General features: G+C 37.3%; 1 protein-coding gene across 1 annotated transcript in view; it reads left to right on the top strand.

The window, feature by feature from the left end:
• The first annotated feature begins 2,320 nt into the window (after positions 1 to 2,320).
• LOC140529188 (kinesin-like protein KIF28) overlaps positions 2,321 to 19,964 on the top strand; it is a 48,397-nt gene continuing 30,753 nt past the window's right edge. Inside the window, exons 1-6 of the mRNA XM_072647656.1 lie at positions 2,321 to 2,568; positions 7,175 to 7,378; positions 8,971 to 9,006; positions 11,408 to 11,632; positions 16,183 to 16,337; positions 17,565 to 17,676. Of these exons, the coding sequence (XP_072503757.1) occupies positions 2,410 to 2,568; positions 7,175 to 7,378; positions 8,971 to 9,006; positions 11,408 to 11,632; positions 16,183 to 16,337; positions 17,565 to 17,676 (891 nt within the window). The 5' untranslated portion in view covers positions 2,321 to 2,409. The remainder of the gene's footprint in view (positions 2,569 to 7,174; positions 7,379 to 8,970; positions 9,007 to 11,407; positions 11,633 to 16,182; positions 16,338 to 17,564; positions 17,677 to 19,964) is intronic.

Genomic DNA, 19,964 nt, shown 5'->3' with positions numbered 1-19,964 from the left:
TATCAAATCACAGGTTGATGATTATCATCTTTGCTTTTGCTAATTGAGTAATTCATCCCCTCCACACACTCAAAAAAGTGGCACTGAAAAGCTCTTGTAATTGAAGGTAAACTTGGATTGTAATAAATCTTAGGTAAATGGAGTGGATGGGTCCAACAGCAAATAAATTAAGACATTTAGTATTCTGCCTTTTCGATGACTTCTCCCCCTTCTCTAATTTTTGATAGGTACAAGAAGGAAGTTGTTTAGGAGAAAGGTGGGTTGAATGGTTAGGGCATTCAGGCTGCACAAGCTTATGCTGTGCCATATATTGTCTTATTTCTTATCTCTTAATCAGAGTGGCAGGGAACAGTCTGGGAACTAGTGGTGTGAGTCTGAGATGAGACAAGGGGGGAAAGCTCATCAATTAGACCTGGACTATTCAGTTGGGCCCTTCATTTTCATACAGAGAAGAAGGCTCAAACAGGTGGCATGACATTGGTGACTCGAAAAGTGATCAGCTTAAAACTGAGCAAGAGAAAGCAAAAGTTCACCAGTCAGAGCCCAGTGGGATCCAAGTTACTAGGTTAGATATGACTGTCTGCCAGAGATTTGACTGTGGTAAGACAAAACCTTTTGTAGTTTGTCCTAACCAATATAACTTCAACCTGTTTTTCTCCTAAACAACTCCCTTGTGTACCCATCAAAATAGAAGGGGGAAGGAGGAAGAAGGCATTGAGTCATGAGGAAGTCAATACCTTTGAAGTTCAGTTTCCTCATCGATAAGTTTTATACATAATCTACTGCACAGTGTTGAAACACTATGTAACTCAGCAATTATTATTTGTTTGACCCTGTTGTACTATTTTAAATTTTCACCAGATGTCTATGGTTTACCACTACCTGGAATGTGGCTGATCTGAGAAGCTACACAATCAGACATAGTACTTAGATGGGAGACCACCTAGGGATAACAGGGTATTAATAGGCTTTGGGGGGCCATTATAGCTGTCTGCCCTTGTTATATGGAAGAGGAATGATACTTGTCCTTTCTAATCTCAGAGGGAAAACTAAAATTGATGGAAGTTGCAGAGGGGCAATTTTAAGCCTGATACAGGAAAAACTACTTAAAGGTGTTCAAAAATAGAAAAGATTGCCTCAAGAGGTGGTAGATTCTTAGGAGATTTTTATGCTAAAGCTGAATGATCACTTGTGACATGTTACAGTGCGGATTCCTTTTGGGTACGAGAATGGAAAGAAGGGAGTCCTTCCAATTTTAAATCTTGTAATTCTCTAGCTTGAGTAAAGGCATAGAAAGCATGCTTATGAAGGTTACAGATTACAAAAAGCTAAGTGAAATAGCAAATGCATTGGATGATAGAGACAATGCAAAAATATCTTGACACAGGACAGGCATAAAACCTAATCATGTAAAATGTAATAGAGAAAAGAGAGTGTCTGCCTGACTAGATGACCATTTTACTGAAAGTGGTTTAGACTTTTCGGTTGAACAAGTCATTAGTTTGATATGGCAGCCAATAAACCTATTGTGATCTTGGACTGGTAGACAAGGGCTACAATCTCTGTGTACTTTACTTTGGTCAGACCATGATTGGAGTATATTCATTTCTGGATGCCACATTAATAGGAAGGAGTTTGGTAAATGATTATTCAGAGAAAAATGACCCAGATAAAAGAGCCTGAGGATTATACCATGTGAGGGTGGACTGAAAGAATTAAGGATGTTTAGCCCAAATGAGAGATCATGGGGGATTGAGCAAGAGGGGCACGATAGCTGTGTTTAAGTATGAAGAGCAATCACATGGAAGAAAGATAATGGACATTCTTTTTGGACCCAGAGTGCCAAATGTACATGGATGAGAAGAGCAAGAAGGTTAAACTTTGAGGTTAAAAAGAAAGTCCAGATAAATGGAGCTGTCCAAATGATCATACAGAGCCTTCAAACAAAATCTGGGTCATCACTTTTCAGGTGTTTTATAGAGAGAATGCTTAATCCGGTTGAACTAGATTTTTTTGAGATCCCTTCCAATTCTGAAATTCTGTGATTTTGTTTCTTAAGTTGCTTAAGTTCTTAAGAAAGCTAGGGAGGCCACAATGTCAATATCCCTAATTTGAATGGGTGGTAGAAGCAGATGCTACCAGTGAGTCATTGTCTAGGAATTCACAAAGCAAGACAAAACCTTCCTAAGCTGGAGACAGGACAAGTGAACCAATCTTCTCTACCAACAAAGAAGAATGAATGCATCTTCAGAAAAGCTTATTGTTGAGTAAATGGGACTTTATTTCTGGCATATTGCATTAATAGCTACAAATAAATTAGATAATAAAAAACCGTCTATAATTATTCTAAGACTGTTTCTGGTTTGTTTTTAGCGAGAGAAGAATGCAGGAAGCAAATGTGTGATTTCAATGCAATCTGGCACCACCACCACTATACATGATCCCAAGAACCCAGAACATATAAAAACCTTTACTTTTGATTTGGCCTATTGGTCTCACAGTGGTTTTCAAAGAGACAAAGATGGTGTACTTATTCCAACTGGTTCTGACAGTGGATTTGCAGGCCAGGTAATTTGTCTTAAAATGAAATTTGTGTATTTTTTTAACATCTACAAAGTGTTGATATAAGATAAAAATAGATTTTGATTATTTTACCAATATATATTGGTAATAAGAGATGTGATAAGACTATATATGTCCTGCATCCAAGTACATGGTACCTTTCAAAGTGGTTGCCTTAAGCGTATAAATCTTTATCCCAGCGATATAGATATGGTTCTAACATGTTTTTGGCACTTTTGTAATTACATCAAAAATCTACTAATGGAAAGCACCGTTCCAGGCACTGAAGGGGAAGCAAGCAACAGAGATGGTGCGCCTCCCTCACAGACCTTTTAGTAATACATATTTTAAAATTTCTTCATTGGTATCAAGTCATCATTTGAGGGTTGGTTTGATTTTTCAAAACTTGCAAAATTCACTCCTAGTTCAGTGTGGTGAAAAAGGGGGATAATCAAAAAAGATCTTTTTCTTTGAGAGAGAATGGCTAGAAAATAATGAAACTTGTTTCCTTGTGTAGCTCCTAAATTGATTCCAAAAACAATTTCAAAAGAGGTTTGTTGGATTGAGACTCATTACTTCCCTACCTCATTTCTATCCCATCCCACCTCCCTCAATAGAATTGTTTAACTTTGTGTGAAAAACACCCAGGATCACATTCCCCAGGTCCATTTCTGCCTGGGCCATTCAAGTCTTTTGGAGGGTTCTGGAACAGGACACTCATTTGAGCTACAGCATTCTACCAGTTGGGAAGCAGCCGAGGCAGAAAGCCTTCTAGGCTTCAGCCACAGGGGTCCTTCCTTGGGAAATTGCTTAGCCAGAAGTCTTTAGCTTGAGTGCAGGGAAGGGGAAAGATTAGGGGAAGAAATCTGCTTCAGGAGTGCAGGTTGGCAAGGAGATCTTCCACATCCCCTAAACAAGAATAGGTAGGCAGTTCTCAGCTTCTCTGAATGCTTTGCCTTTGTTTTTTGTTTGTTTGTTGGGTTTTTTTTTTTTTTGGACATCTTTTCTGACCTCAATGTCTTTTTGCAGACTTTTTCTTAACTTATTTTTCCTTTTTTTGCCTCATAGACTTTGGGCTGTATATTAGCTCCTGGCAAAAGTATTTTTTCTCTCTTCATTACAGTGACTAGCCAGTTTGCCCCATTCTCTTCCTCCTTGGCCAGTATTTGTATTTCAGATTTACTGAGTCTGCTTTTACCTTTGGCTTCTTTCTCTGGGTCTTTTGCTTTTCCATGACCTGCTGTCTGTCCTTATCTTCCTGCTCTGAGTCATTCTCATCATAATTCTCATTTTCTCCATCTTATTCCTCTTGTACTTCATCCTTGTTTCCTGTGTTCATATCCTTTATAAGAAACTCAGTTTAGAGACTTAGAAATTTGGTAAAGTCTATGGACATGTACAGCAAAAGAAATAAGGAATGGCAAACAGATAAAGCATTTATTAAAGTCTCCTGTGCCTGTTCTTTTTGTTTTGTAAAATTTAGATTCAGTCAAAAGGCCACACTTAGGAATTTAGAAGGCCACAAGCCCTAGGCATTTCATGAAATGGTGGTCCTAGGCAGAAACTGTTGACCTGAAAACTTTGTTAAGAAAAGGCAACATGGCTAAGTGCATACATTTTATGATTTAATTAATTAATCAATTCCCCATAAAGAAAACAGTTACATAATGCATTATGGAGCCAGAGATGTTCTGGCTACCCAGTGCAGAAATCTTCTGGCTTATATACATTTTGCCATGAGGAGGAAACTCTCTTAACTAAGCAAATCATAAATTCAGTAAGACAAGACAATTAACAAAGCAATGTCAATCAAATGTTGGGATTCCAAGCTGGGTAAACATATGTCTCGGTGACAAGGAAGGAAGGAAATCCCACCACTAGTGAGTGGCAGGCTTCCTGCCCTAAACAGATAACTGACACAGGAAGGGGCAAACAATGTTCAATAGAAATTATGACCCAAGATGTCTATATTCTCTTTACCACTAACATGCCACAACATAGTATGTGTCTATAGATAATAAGATACAAAGGAAAGTCCCATTATTCAAGATATGTCATAGGTTAAAGGTCTCCAAGGAATGCAGTCAGCTTTGGCTGGCTTTTGCTGACATAGGAAGAGGCATTCTCTGAGTTTACTTCAGAGAGAACAAAGAGATTATTCCAAAATTTTATATTAAACATTATCAAAACTCACCACTCAGGAAAACCTGGAGAGCAGAAGTGTAAAAAATAAAGGGAGGAAAAAGAATCTAGAAAGTCTGTAGAATCATAAATGAGAGAAGTTAAAACAGTCCTCCAGATTAAAGAAACTCTTGGGAACCTTGTCAAGAGCAGTTTTACAAAGTAAGGCTCGGTCCAGATTCGACTACTTGATTCTTTGAGAGGTTGTAGGAAAAGGAGTAAGAGAAAATAAAACCATGAAGAGTGGCTTGGAGAGGGATCTGGACTTGGGAAGGACAGGGATTGAATCTGGGAGAATTTGAAGATAAATAAGGAGAATAACCTCAACTGAAAGAGAAGGGCTCAATCTGAAGGAGTTCTCCACCTGAAGAAAGAAAAAGATCCAAGCTGAAGGACCTGAAAAGAAGAATTCAAGCAGATAGTTGGCAAAATAAAGAAAACAAATTAGTAAATTGGTAAATTAAATAGTGAAAGAAGTATGAGATTAGTTACAAAAGGGTAAAGAAATGGAGTATAGCTGTAAAGTTGTAATGGAAACAGAAAAGCAAATTGGAGAGTTCAAATTTTTAAGAGGTGATAGCCTATTAAAAGGCTTAATGAGGTGTTTGGAAGATGGAAGTATAAGCACTTAAAAGTCATTTTAAAAGCAAGGTCAAATTTTCTATTCAATATAGAGAAAGGGGAAATTTTTGCAGTACCTTATATTGTTTGTATTTTTGCTACATCCAAGTAACTGCTATCTATATTATGCTTATAAGCTTGTTATACTTAACAAAAGAGGTGAAATGACATTTTCCCACACTCCAGGTTAACAGGGACAATGAAGTATTCTTTAAAAAACAAAGACTTCGGGGTCGGGAGAATTTGAATGGCAGAACCTTGACCCTTGTCAGGAGGTTGGAAAATAGAAGAATGTCTCACAGCAGAGGATGGGGAAGGAAAGGACAGTGGTCCTTAGAACTTTAAAAAAAAGAAAAGAAAAGAAAATTTGAAACTTCCCATGAAGAAAAGAGAGCTAGATACTCTGAGGAGGGAATAGCTGCAAATGATAAAAGTAGATCCACAGAAGCTGTCATCTAGAAGGAGTGAAAAAGAGGAGGAAAAGGAGTAAGTGGTGATGACTCCCTATACACAAATACTGAGGCAACTCTGACAACCTCATAACAATAGACATGTCTGTTGTCTTTCCAGGAAGAACTGATTAGTTAATGGTTCCATTTTAGTCTGGCAGGAGTTCTCAAGCTGAATGGCTCACAGATCTGTGACAGTCCAGTGATGGCTAATATTTTTATCAGTGACTTAGAAGAAGGTATAGATAACGTGTATCAGGTTTTTTAATGACAAATCCGGGAAGCAATCTATCCGATTAAATGACACATTTTGAAAAGATTGTGAAGATGAAATTCATCAAGGGTAAATAAGTGTAAAGTCTTACACTTGGGTTGAAAAAAATCATCAAGTACAGACTAGATGACAATTTGTCTGAAAAAGATATAGTAACTTTACCCACCCTAGAGTCAGGAGGACCTGAATTCAATTTTGGCCTCAGATACTAGCTATGTGACCCTGGGCAAGTCACTTAACCCTGTTTTCCTCAATTTGTTCATCTATCAAATGAGCTGGAGAAGAAAATGGTAAACTGCCCCAGTATTTTTACCAAGAAAACCCCAAATGGGGTCATGAAGAGTCAGACACGACTAATTGAAACAACCACAGCCACAATACCACACATCTAGTGATCTCTGAGGCAGAATTCAAATTCAGGTATTCTTGATTCCAAATTCAGCACTATCCAGCTTCCTATAAGAGAAAATACTAACTCCTTTATTTAGCATGTAAAGCCCTTCTGTAAAGCCCTTCACAGCCTGGCTCTGAAGTGTTTTTCCACTTTTGTATGTCATCCCCTTCATGTACTCTTTGTTTCAGCCAAACAACCCTTCTTCTGCTTCTCATGGTAGAGAGTTTCTGTGCTGTATTTATACTTCATCCTCACTTGGGCAGCTTAGAATGCCTAGATTCCTTCAAAGCTCAGTTTGTGCTCTCTCCTTACATGGTGTGTTTCTCAATCTCCCCTTCCGCAGCTTCAAATATCCCTGAAATTATTTCGCATATACTTAGTATTTACAAAAATAATTTACAAAGTATATCCAAAGGATCAAATGAGATAATATATGCAAACCACTTTGTAAACCTTAAAGTACCATATAAACGCTAGCCATTATTATTTTCATATGTGAAAATTATTTAGGTATTGTTGTTTTATATACTGTTGTTTGCCTAACAATATCATGTCCTTGGAGACAGGGACGGTTTGGGTTTTTTCTAAGTAATCCCAATACCTCACACAGTGCCTAGTATCTGGTAGGTGCTTATTAATGCTGCTTCTCATTGTTCTCCATATCCTAAGTTTTGCCATCTGTGATCTTTGTAGAGAGATATTTTTCGTGACCTTGGCCAAGGAGTTCTGGACAGTGCCTGGCAGGGTTATAATGCCACCCTCCTGGCCTATGGTCAGACTGGCTCTGGGAAAAGCTACTCTATGATTGGTTATGGTGCGGACAAGGGTATGATCCCAAATGTATGTGAAGAACTCTTCAAAGCTACTGAAAACAGAGAGAAAAACCAGCAATACCAGGTAATAGTCAGTCTACCAGTGTCTATTTTCTAGGTTTCCAGTTCACTGGAATTTTATTTTATGTGAAAATTTCCCAAATGATAAATGATGACCATTTTTGTGTTTCAGGCAAAAACAATTTTACACATCAACTAGACCAACTGTTTGAGTATCATAGTAAATTAAATGGTTAAGCACAAAGTTTATTTTTCTGTGTCTGCATGCAAGCCATTAGAAATTATAAAAAGTGATTTTACACAGAACCAACCATTTTCAGTAATCACTAGAGATCTATTTACATCCCACTTTTATAGTTTTTTCAATTGCTTAACTTCATTATTTTTGTTAGATTTGTTTAAGTCTGAAAAGGCACGCGTTGGTCTTCTCAATTATCATAGTTTTGCTCTCTTATTTCTCCTTTGTCATTCAGTTGACTTTTCCTGCAAATATTTTGATGCCTTGTCATTTAGTGCATACCTATAAAAGTGTTGAAATTATTTTATCTATATTTAAGTATAATGTAGGTTTCCTCTTTCACTTTTACCTTGTCATGATTGCTTCTTTTAAAGTCGCCAAAAACATAATTTTGTACAGACCTTCATTTTAAATTTGTAAATTTTGATTTCAAGTGTGCTTCTTACAAATAATATCTTTTCTGGATTCTCTTTTCTAATCTCTTCTCTCCCCCTCCACCCTTGAGTGACGTTCATCCAATTCACTGTTATAAGTGTTCCTAACCCTTCATTTTACAAATACAAAGGGACTAAGTAACTTGTCCAGGTTCACATTGCTAATAAGTGTCTGAGGTGGGGTTCAAAACCATTCCAGTACTCTGTCCACCATACTCAGGTCCTTATTTAATAGGAGAGGAAAGTGTGGACCAGAAAAGTCCAGTGACTTCCACAAAGTTACTGTGCTAGTAGTTGACAAAGTAAGGATTATTTTTCTTTTGTGTCCAAAGTACAGCAATCCAATTTCTTACCCTAACTAGTTTGCATGATTGTAAAGGATAGGACTGTATTTTAGACCCTGCTATAAAAGGATGCTTGGTGATATTTTGAAAATAGAATCAACTGACAAATGCAATCAGCTATTTCTACTTCTTCCTCACAGCAACCAGGATTGAGGTTGATGATGAAGAGACTAAGAAAGACAGTTCTTCTTTCCTTCAAATTTAACTATTGATTGGTTCATTCAGAGTTCATATTTCCCCTGTGGAAGGTCGAAGAAAATGAGGTATGGGAGAAGCTGTCTGGTAAACAGAAATTCAAGTCAAAAGAACTAGATTAATATCCACGCTCTCCTACTTTTATTTTTTAAGCAAGATAGTTGACCTCTCTGTGTCTCATTTTCTTCATAGTTTGCAAAGTGAAACAAGATGATCATTATCTTTATTCTATATCTATACTATAGATACTATATCTTTAATCCTGTGTTGAAAGAAATGACTAGCCAGATTGTTCAAAGACCTAAAGTCAGATGGCTTGGTTTAATTTGACGATGGTGTCCATTACCTCCATTTCACATTTATTCTGAAATGATTAACTATTTCAGATATAACTTTAGAATCAGTCAAAACAGTCTTTACTTTCTTTATACTTTTCTCTTGACAGGTGACATTCAGTATGCTGGAAATTTACAATGAACAGGTAAAAATAAGTGCATTTTCCAGTAATTTCTGATTACCGCTTTCCAAACTATAACTTCCTTTATGGCAGAAACCAGATCTTAATCATTTTTATCTAGAATAGTACTTTGTTTGTACATAGCAGTTGCTCAATAAATACTCTCTGATTGACTGAACAATCAGTATTTTTCCTTGATGTAGGCTATAGTAATAATGCTATTTTCTTTCCCTTTTCTGCCCTTTCGTAAGTCATGTATGATCTGATAATGACAAATCTCACCGGGCCTCAGTTTCCCTGTCTGTAAATTTTAAGAGTTGAGAATAAATAATCTCAGAGTTTCTTCTAATTCTAGCATCCTATGTTACTGTATTGTTTTCCCTTTACTACTTTCTCTTTTTGGATATTTCAGTGGATTTGGGGTATCAGTGATGTGGACACCCCTTTCACAGCAATCCGTTCCTCTTATCTTGTACAGCTCTTATCTAAGTCTTGTAATGTTTAATTACACCTAATGTTTGGAGGACTTTCCTATAGTTCCCTTTACATTACATGGACGTAAGTGGAGCATGTGGGCTGACAGCTGGTCATCCTTCATTCTGACCACATAACCAGCCTAACTTCTTTTTTGTTTAAATACATCTCATAGTTTACATCATGTTTCTTGTACCCTTCTTATGTGTTGAAGTCTACTTTTGTGCATCATGCTCCTCCCTGTTGTCATTTCAGTGTCCTTCAAGTCTAGTTCTTTGGAGACTGATATTCTCTGACTCACAGCATCACCAGAAGAATATTGTTGCTAAAAATATGGGTCTTTATTTGGGGACTTGTTAACCTAGATTATCTCACAAGGCTCTATCCTGGGCTTTCTTTTCTTCATCCTCTTCTACTGGTTGGGGCAATCAGACTACAAGCTTTTTTTTTTTTTATTTTTTGGTACTATATATGTATTTTATTATTTTATATCAAACAGATTTTTCATGATATATTTATTATAATTTTCATAATCAGTATTGTCCAACACAATCTTCTTGACATCAGAAACTATATCTGCTGTTAGATCTTACTCTGGTTCTCTTTGATATTGTGTCACCAGTAAAACACATGTCCAATCCATCCGACTCCATTATTTCTTTGACAATGATATCGTTTATATTACCTCTTGATAATCACTTATTTGTGACTTGTTACAAGCCCCTCATGCCTACCATGTACCTTTCCATTGCTATTTGAATGACTTCAACTTTACTTCTTTAGAGATTATACTATAATGTTCCATGACTTAAGGCCATACAACATCACTGGCAGAATATTGTCTCTATAATAGTAAAAACTTCTGATTATCAGTGGTAGTCAAGAAACAATTGATTTATTCAAGCATTGGGGTTTCCCTTCTGAATCCTATACTTGCTGCACCGGCCTGTCATTTCCTTGTGATAGGTTACCTATTTGTTCATGTAGGGAGTTAAGTTGAGCTGTGGCCACAAAGTAACTCAGATTGAGGAAAGAAGAAGCATATTGGAGTGTATGGAGTGTTCAGGGAGGTCTAGCAATTGTGATGTGAGGGCTTGCTGAACCCTTCTTAAGGCCATTGATTCACCTGTGGTGTCTGCCTTCACCCAGCTCTCACCTGTGGCTCCAAGAAGCTGCAGCATGTGCAATGGCTACTTCACAGTAAAACCCTCTCAAGCACACAGGCTAAACCAGGTTCGGGGTAACCATGGGGTCTCAAACCCTTCAGTGAGTTGAGGGGGAAGTTCTACTCAGACATGTGAAGACTTCCCCCAACAGAATGGGTGGATGAGAACAGTGTGTTCCAGTGGCCATGAAGGAGGCTAAAGCGGGCACTGTGGAACACTTAGAGCTTGCTCAGACTTCGACGTCACCAAGGTCATCCAATTCATCTTGACTTTTGTCCTGCCATTGGACTTTTGATGACTCAGGAAGAGAGGGTGAGGTGGATGACTTTGTGTAGCTCTGCCTCACTTAAATCTAATTCACAAGCAAGTTGAGACATCATCCTTGATGTCATTTATCCTTAAGACACAACTGATGATTTTCATCTTTTGTCCACTCTGATTACTGTTTTTCATCCCATGCTTTCCTTAGTGTCTGGCATTTATAGTCATAAAATTCTATTGCAAGAACTTAGGAATGTTAGGAGTTTTTGAAAACTACTAGTCTTACTCATTTATTTACCTCTGAGGAAACTGGGTGCCTTAAAAGTTGACTTACTCAAGGTTGGATCACTAGTTAATTGCAGATGCTAGATTAAAACCCAAGTCTTCCAATTTGTTAGCTTAATTCAAACTTCTTAAAGTATTTGAAAGTAATAAAATTATGTCTCTAAAAAATTCTATAACTTTTATTTCCGGAAACAAGAAACAGAGACTTAAGTAACTCTTTGTCATTGTTTTTCCCATAGGTTAGGGATTTGCTCTCTAAAATCCAGAAGCCTGGAGGGCTTAAGGTAAGAGAGGATCAGCACCAAGGCTTTTATGTAGATGGCTTGACTTATGTACCTTGTGACAGCTATGCACAAATTGAGAGGCTAATGGAACAAGGCATTAAAGCCAGAACTACCGCAGCAACAAGCATGAATACCACCAGCAGCCGGTCCCATATGGTCATCACCATTCAGTTTAAACAGGTATGACCCTGACCTTGTAGTTTCCACCTGTAACCAAGAGGCATTTAGTGAAATACTTTGAAAGTGATTATATGAACTGGTGACCTTGTTGTCCATATAGGCTTTACTGGTACATAAAATGACCATATTTCAGACTAAAGAATGTGGGGGTAAAGCAGAATGAAAAAGAGAAGCCAAGTCTCTCCTCTTCACTATGTTCCTTAAGACCAGGGGTGGGGAGCCTACAGCCTTGAGGCTACATATGGTCTTCTAGGTCCTTGGGTGTGGCCTTTTGACTGAGTCCAAGCTTTACAGGACAAATCCTTTTATTAAGAGGATTTGTTCTGTGAAGTTTGGATTCGGTCAAAGGGCCCCACTTGAGGATCTAGAGGGCTATGTGTGACCTCAAGTCTGCTGGTTCCCCACCCCTGCATAAGACTGAGTAAGCTCCATCATGGTGATTCAGTAGGGTCACAGATATATCCTAGCACTAAGGCAGTGTACTGGAACTGAAGACTGTGTGTGTGTGCGTGTGTGTGTGCATGTGTGTGTGTCTGTGTGTGTGTGTGTATATGTGTATTATACTGTTTTGGAAAGATGTTCTAAATGATACTGGTAACATAGTATAGAATACCAAGAATTACTCTGAATTAGAATGCTGAAATAAACCAGCTTTTAAGGCATTCTACTAACACCTCTGCACTTCCAGTGATTACTACATGATCACTCTGAAAAATCTTTAAAAACCTTTTAAATTATCAAAGAAATATTATGTTAAGGATGTTTTCAGTGTTGAACTTTTGTGCCTCTACCAAAGTCCCACTTTGATGCTCATTTGTGGTAACCCTGGATTCTTGAAATTTATGCCAGCAGAATGCCAAGTCCTAGGACCTCCCACATAGGAAAAACTCAGAATATAGGACTGGTAGCAGATTATTAGTTTGTTGTACGAGGACAGGTCTTACTAAGATCAAAAGAGCCCACCACACTGGTGGCTTCAGTGATTAATTTTTTTTTGCAAAACTAACTCTTAAAAAAATGTTTGGTGTTAAATTTTGCTTCTCACACAACAAACCAAGATAAATCAAAAACTAAATATGTTCCATAAAATGAGTTGAATGAAAAAGTGATTGTCATTGAGGATACATACCACCATATACTTTTGTAATTTACTATTGGTTAAAATAAAGGGAGGGAACTAAGATGGCAGAATATAGCATATAGAATTAGCAGTTCATCTGAACTCTCTTAACATTTTCCTCCAAGCAATTTTAAAATAACTGCTCAAATAAAATTTTGGAGAAGGAGAGCCTACAAAAAGTCAGAGTGAGACATTTTTCTAGCCTAAGACAACTTAGGAGGTTAGCAAGAGAGGTCTGTGAAACCAGTCTAGAACCCAGTCCAGAGCTCAAGACAAGATAGCAGCCTTGATACTACTAGCAGTAACTTCATAAGCTTTCAGCCCAGAGATGGTAAGGGAATTGGATAACTGGCGGGAAAGAGATTACAGGGGACCCTTTGCTGACACTGGGTACAGCTAGCACTGATAACAGTTCCAGGTCACAGAGGAGAGCTTGTGATCAGTCACAAGGGAGCAGTAGCCCTGGTCACAGTTCCAAACCAGAAAGGTTTATATAACACTTGTGGTTATAGCAAAGCAGGGAACTTGGTCAGAGTTTTAGGGCCATAAGGAGAGCTAGTGCTTGAAGGAGACCAAGGGCTCTTCTTAGGTAAAGACCAGAGACAGACCAGGAAAACAAAGTGACTACACCTCTCCCTGATCACACCCTATTAGAACCACTGAAAACTTGCAGACCCTAAGAACTAGTTCGGAAAACAGCAACATGAAGATGCCTGAAGCTCTGCAACCCCAGGTGAGTAGAGCCAAACTTCAACATAATATTCAACGTAAAAAAAAAAAAAAAATAGATTGGAAAAAAATGATAAAACAAAAATTTTTTTAACATAAAAACCTCTTATGGTGGCAGAGAAGACCAAGACACAGACTTCGATGAAGACAGCAATGTGAAAACAGCTATAAGCAAGGCCTCAACAAAGGATACTAATTAGACCTAAGTCTAACAAGAATTTTCCTGAAAGAGTTAAAGAAAGTGATAAGAGTAGTAGAGGAAAAATTGGGGAAAGAAATGAGAGTGATGCAAGAAAAGTATGAAAAGAAAATTAACAGCTTGGTAAAAGAGGCACAAAAATATGCTGAAGAAAATAGCACCTTAAAAACCAGAACTGACCTAATGATAAAAAGAAGCACCAAAAAAAATCACTGAAGAAAACAACTCCTTAAAGAGGAGGCTAAATGGGAAAGGAGATACAAAAATTCACTGAAGAAAATAATTAATTAAAAAGTAGAACTGGGCAAATGGAAATGATTGACTCCATGAGACATCAAGAAACAATAAAACAAAGTCAAAAGAATGGGGGAAAATAGAAAATATGAACTATCTCATTGAGAAAAAAACTGATTTGGAAAAGGAATTAACAAGAGACAATTTAGAAATTGTCTAAAAGCCATTTTCAAAACCCTAGACATCATATTTCAAAATATCATAAAGGAAAACTACTCCAGTATCTTAGATCTGCCTTATCACTATTAGGACAGTTGGAAGGAATCTGCATAGACAGAGGACTTGGGTGTGAATCAGTTATGTTGAGATGATGTACTGTTCTCCTTATCATCTCAATTTACCTTGCATTGACATCTTTTTTCCAGTTTGATATTTGGGATAAAGATGTGAACTCTTCTCTTTAAAGCAGGAGTTCTTAACCTTTGTTGTATCATAGACCCCTTTGGCAGTCTAATGGAACCTATGGACCTCTTCTCAGAATACTGTTTTTAAATAATTGAAGGAAATGCTAAATTTCAGTTCAAAGTTAGTGAAAATAGAGGTATAATTTTTTTCCCCATCCACATTCACCAACCTCCCTGAAATCTTTAGATAGTCCATGGATTCTGTTTTAGGAATTTTGCTCCAAAATGTAGGAATAAATAAAAAAGCTACATGTTATTTTGGAGAAAATATGGGAGACAAATTTGGCACCATTTTCTGCTTACTTGTAACTTAATCTGGACATATAGCAAATAATCGTGTTTGCCAAAAAATTTACTAAAGAAACCAATATAATCTAATGTATTCTTGGAAAATGACTTTGAAAAACCATAGCTCCCCTTTAAAGTTAATAAAATGCTGTCAATAACCCTGGTTTCTTTGTTTGTTTGTTTTCTTATTATTTTCAGTTATTCTCATTATGGGAGTTAGTGTTTTCATGTTCAGATGAGGAAATAGAACTATTAAACAATGCGGTGGTATTAGAGAGTGCTAAGACCTCCCTTAGGAGATGTGGGTTCAATTCCCAGCTCAGACATTTGGTAACTTACTTAGCCTCACTTTACCGCAGTTTCATCATCTATAAAATGGGATGATAATGCTTCACCTACCTACCTCACAGGGTAGTTGGTTATAAAGAGCTTAGTAAACTTTAAAGTGATATTTAAACATGACCTGCTGTCATTTCAATAACCAAGAGACTAAATGATTAAAAGATAGACCTGGCCAAGAGCCAGCTCTGGTCCTGGAATACAGAGTCTGAAAATGAACTTGGTGGCTTTGAGAATTGTTCTTCCGTTCCCTCTCCTCCTTTTGTTTTGTAGAGAGAAAAGCAACGTTAGATTATCTGGAATCAGTTTGAATTGGTCAGGAGAACAGAAGGAAAAGTTAATGAAGAGGCATCCTACCTATTACTAAGAGATAAAGTGGTTGAGATAGGGGATACTGATTGCAGAATGTGCTCACAGTGGTAGGGGCTAGAGACAGGTTGGAGGAAGAAAATGGGGAGGGATTGAATGGAATGATTCCTGTGTTTGTTGTATGGAAAGGTCTAAGCTTGTGTGACTTTGTAGAAGCTGAACTGAATTGCCCCCTTCTCATGACTAAGCTGAAGTCACATGGCACAGAAAAATGTTTTAGATTTCTTTGAAAATCTCTTATCTTTGCCACTCTTCAACCTATATAACAAATTTCAATCAGGGGCCCTTAGCTTTATTTGTTGGCAGTCTAATAAAGCCAGTAAACCCTCAATCACAATGATGTTTTTAAGGGCATAAAATAAAATACACATAATTACAAAAGAAAGCAATTATACTGACAGTTTACAAAAAACAACAAAAATCAGTGTGCACTCAGCAGATTAAGAGCTCCTGTGAGGGAGGCCATGCCTAATCTGTGGGTCTAAAAGCTAATGTGAAGCTTAGAGAGGTTAATCAGAGCCTCCAGTCTCAAAACCCAGGTTTTTTTTCCCATTGAATGTTTTGGAATGGGAGTTTCCAGAGTAGAAAGCATTTATTATTTTGCTTTGTTCTTCAGTTTTCATTTTAATCATCTCTACTATATTAATCAGGGTATTTCTATACACAGTGACAATTTCCCTTTTTTCTTTCAGATCCAAGATTCATTTGGAAACAATATTTTTAATGATTTGCTGTTGTAGAGGGATTGATGGACAATGCACAGTCTTCTACAATTTTAAAGTAACGGATGCTTCATTTTCTTAAATAGATTTTTCTTGATGGAGAACTCACCAAGCAATCCACCATTAATTTGGTGGATTTAGCAGGTAGTGAAAGGCAAAAATCCTCTGGATCTGAAGGAGACAGATTGAGAGAAGGGTCACGTGTCAACTTGAGTTTAACCACCCTGGGCAATGTAATCAGGTAACAAAATAAAGAAGAAAGCATCTTTCTGACATTTGTAGCAAAGATTTTAGATATTCAAAGTGGTTTTTTCTTTCAGACTTTTTAAATTCATTTATTTTGAACATTAAGATTAGGTATTGTAAAAAAAAATTTAAAACTTATTTTAAAATATACAAATGAAGGCTGCTATTTTAGGAAAACAACTTAAAAGTTGGTTTTTCAGACTTTATATTTCTTGTGCTTATCTTTGTGGTATGTTTCTGAGAACCAGGCATTTATGAAACATTTATTCTGTGCTAGGCACACTGCTAAGTACTGGGAATACAAAAAAAGGCAAAAACACTGTTCCAAGGAACTCTCATTCTCATGGGGGAGACAACATGCAAACAACTAAATACATACAAGATATATAGGGAGTAGGTGGAAGGTAATCTCAGAGGAAAGTGAGATTGGAAGGATGGGAACAGAGAAAGGCCACCTAGAGAAGGTGACACTTGAGCTGAGTCTTGGAGGAATCCAGGAGATCCATGAGATAGAGGTGAGGAAAGAGCTTGTTCCAGGCATGGGGAGTGGGGGTGGTAATCCAGCTGGTATAAAGACACAGAGTCAAGAAATTGGAGTGTTGTCTACACAGCTGAATCAGAGTACACAGAAAGGAGTATAAAACATTTGGGCCAATCTCAGATGTTGGATGTTGGCATTAGTACAATTCGTACATGTATATGAACAGTTGCTGACTTAAAGAAGGGCTATGACAGGAATTTTAATTTAATGGGGTTTTAGAAATTATGGGATATATAAAAATGTAGGGAAGTGATATTCAGCCCTTTCACCAGTGTCATTGTCTGGTTCAGCTGTCAGTCAGCATCAGGCCCTCTAAGAGTAGTTTTCATTGACTCTTAGAGTATGCTGAAGGATTCAATATTGATCAACTCCTCCAGCCAGTGACAGGCAATCCAGGAACTCTGCGTTCACACTGGTCTTCCATCTTTTATTCAACACAAATTTCCAGGTAGCAAAGAGTCATCCCTGATTAAAAAAAAAAAAAAAGACTTTATTTTTAAAGAGGAAGAAAAAAATTCAGCAAAACCAATCAACTAATTAAAAGAATCTGATGACAACAGTGCATCCTGACCACTTTTCTCAGATTTTTCTCCGCAGGACAGATGGCACTTATATTTGTCCTTGCCATGTCACGAAGAGCTTTATTTTGTTTTTTCCTGCTGTTTGTTCTTTTTATTTCAGTGCTCTTGCAGATGTTGCCATGGGGAAAAGAGTACTGCACATTCCCTACAGAGACTCTGTTCTGACCAGACTCCTCCAGTCAGCCTTGGGTGGGAACAGTAAGACTATTATGGTAAAATAATGTCTTTTGTATCATACTACCCTTTGTCACAGTGGTACATGTGCAATGAAAACAATAGGCTGTCAACTCTAACAGCAAAGACCCTTTAGTTATAGAACAAACAATTTCACTTTATATCACTTGAAGGGTCATTTCCCATTACCCATGATCTGGATGTCGAAAATATGCCATTAACATGAGATAGGACGTACAGGCTAACGACTGCTAAAAATGGGCTGTCCTCGTGTGTACCTTGGCATTGATATCCATTAGTCAAATGCCCATGAGATGCTTCTAAACTAGTATATTTGAATGTATTATTTCATTAGCAAAGTTATTAAACTCTTCTTATATGTAAACCATCGTTCTAGGTGCTAGGGATAAAAAAACAAAATTGAAACAATAATTTCTCTCCAGAAGCTTACATTGTATTTATTATATAAAAAGATGTAGTCTCTGAATTCACACAATTTGTTACCAAAGGTGTAAAAACACAAGGGAGTTGAGCCATGAATTTCTTAGTTGGATCCCCTACAAATGCAAGTGGTGCTTATCTATTGACATGGCCAGGAGAGACAGATAGGTCACTAATTATATGCTCTTTTCCCCAAAAATACCCCAAGATTTTTCTTAAAAGCAAATTGATTATTTATCATTTCATCTGACTTGAATGATTTCCACTCTAAGAGTAAACCATTTATTCATTTTAAGGTTCTCTTATTTCTTAGGCAATTATAAAATGATTTGAAATTGATGTTGTTATGCGTGTTCTAAAATGATATAATGACCATTCATATTGAAGCTTTTTAAATCCAGTTACCTTGAATGCATAAGACAAAATATATTTTATCAATGAGGAGCATAAGACTCTTCTGTCCAAAGAGGAATGTGGTTGAAATGTGGGTCTCTTTTTTTAAAAAATACATTTCCTCATCTAAGGTATTCTTTGGTGTTGTTCAATGTCTCTTGATCTCTGCATTCTGTTACTACTGACTGTGCAATGTGGTCTGATAATTTTTTTATCATTAATTTTACTAAGACCTATGAAATTTTAAGTGGTAGCTTCTCTGACTCCCACTACCCAGGCCCATGCCAATAGTACAGAGGAAGTGGCCTGGGATCTAGAAGACTATGCCAATGGAGTATAAGCTGTGGCAAGTCTTAATAAACTGGAGAAACTTTAAATACAAGCCCAGAGACACACTGTCATCCAAAGGTCAGTCTGTCAAAGTTCAGAAGGCTTACTGCCAAGACTTTAGCCACCAGCTGGTGAATTTTCCTTTAGCAAAGGTAACTCATTAAACCTGAATGGCTTTATAATCTATGAGGTAAGGGAGGGCAGACAGTATGCATACTGCTGAAATTTCTGATCTTCCCAGGTATTGATTTTTAAAAGTATTTGTAATTCTAAATTGATACTTGAATTTGTTAAGAATCTCAAACCATGTCTTTGATTCATTTGTGCTCGCCAATGTGAATAGTCACGCCAGTGTGGCATTTCTCAGCCTATCCATGGCTACCTATCCTATCATACTCTGTCCTATCTTCCTATAAATTGTTTACAGGAAACAGAGCCTTCCTCTTAATCTTATCACATTGCATGGATACAAAAGGGGTACATGGACAGTCCATTGGTTTTACTTAGAATTTACTACATGACCAGCTGTATCTCTTTTTCCCCCTCAGTCAGTCAGTAAAATGTGAGTGCCTACTATATTCCAGAGACAGTTCTGAGGTTACAAAGATAACAACCAAACGTCTCCTGCCCAAAAGAAGCTTCCTTCCTGTCAGGTGAAACATGTCCACAAATACATGTAAAGTAAAGGCAAGATAACTTGAACTGGGGAGACACAGCTGTATTTGATGGGATAAGGAAAGGCCTCATGAAAGGAGACTACTCTTAAACTGAATTTTTAAGGAAAGTACAGTTTCTCAGAGTCAGAGATAGGGAGAGAGAGCATTCCAATATGCAGGAAAGAGTGTGTAAAAGAACGGAGACAGGAGACAGAAAATCATATATGAGGCAAGGCAAGAAAGTTTAGCTAAATCATAGAGAGTATGAAATGAAGTCATAGATAGTAAATTGGAAAGGTGGGCTGGGGCCAGGTAATGAGGGATTTAAATGCAAACAAAGGAGTTTTTATTTTATAATAAATATAAAAGGGAGTTTATTGAGGAGGAGAGTGATATGGTCAGATATGATTTTGGTGGCTCTGCTGAGGATGGATTATAGAGGGGAGAGATTTGAGGTAGGTAGGTAGGCAGACCAACTAGGACTGTTACTCTTGAGATAGTCCAGG

This window comes from Notamacropus eugenii, chromosome 2 (genome assembly GCF_028372415.1).
Source record: "Notamacropus eugenii isolate mMacEug1 chromosome 2, mMacEug1.pri_v2, whole genome shotgun sequence".
NCBI lineage: Eukaryota > Metazoa > Chordata > Mammalia > Diprotodontia > Macropodidae > Notamacropus > Notamacropus eugenii.
This window is presented reverse-complemented; position numbering and strand designations above follow the sequence as displayed.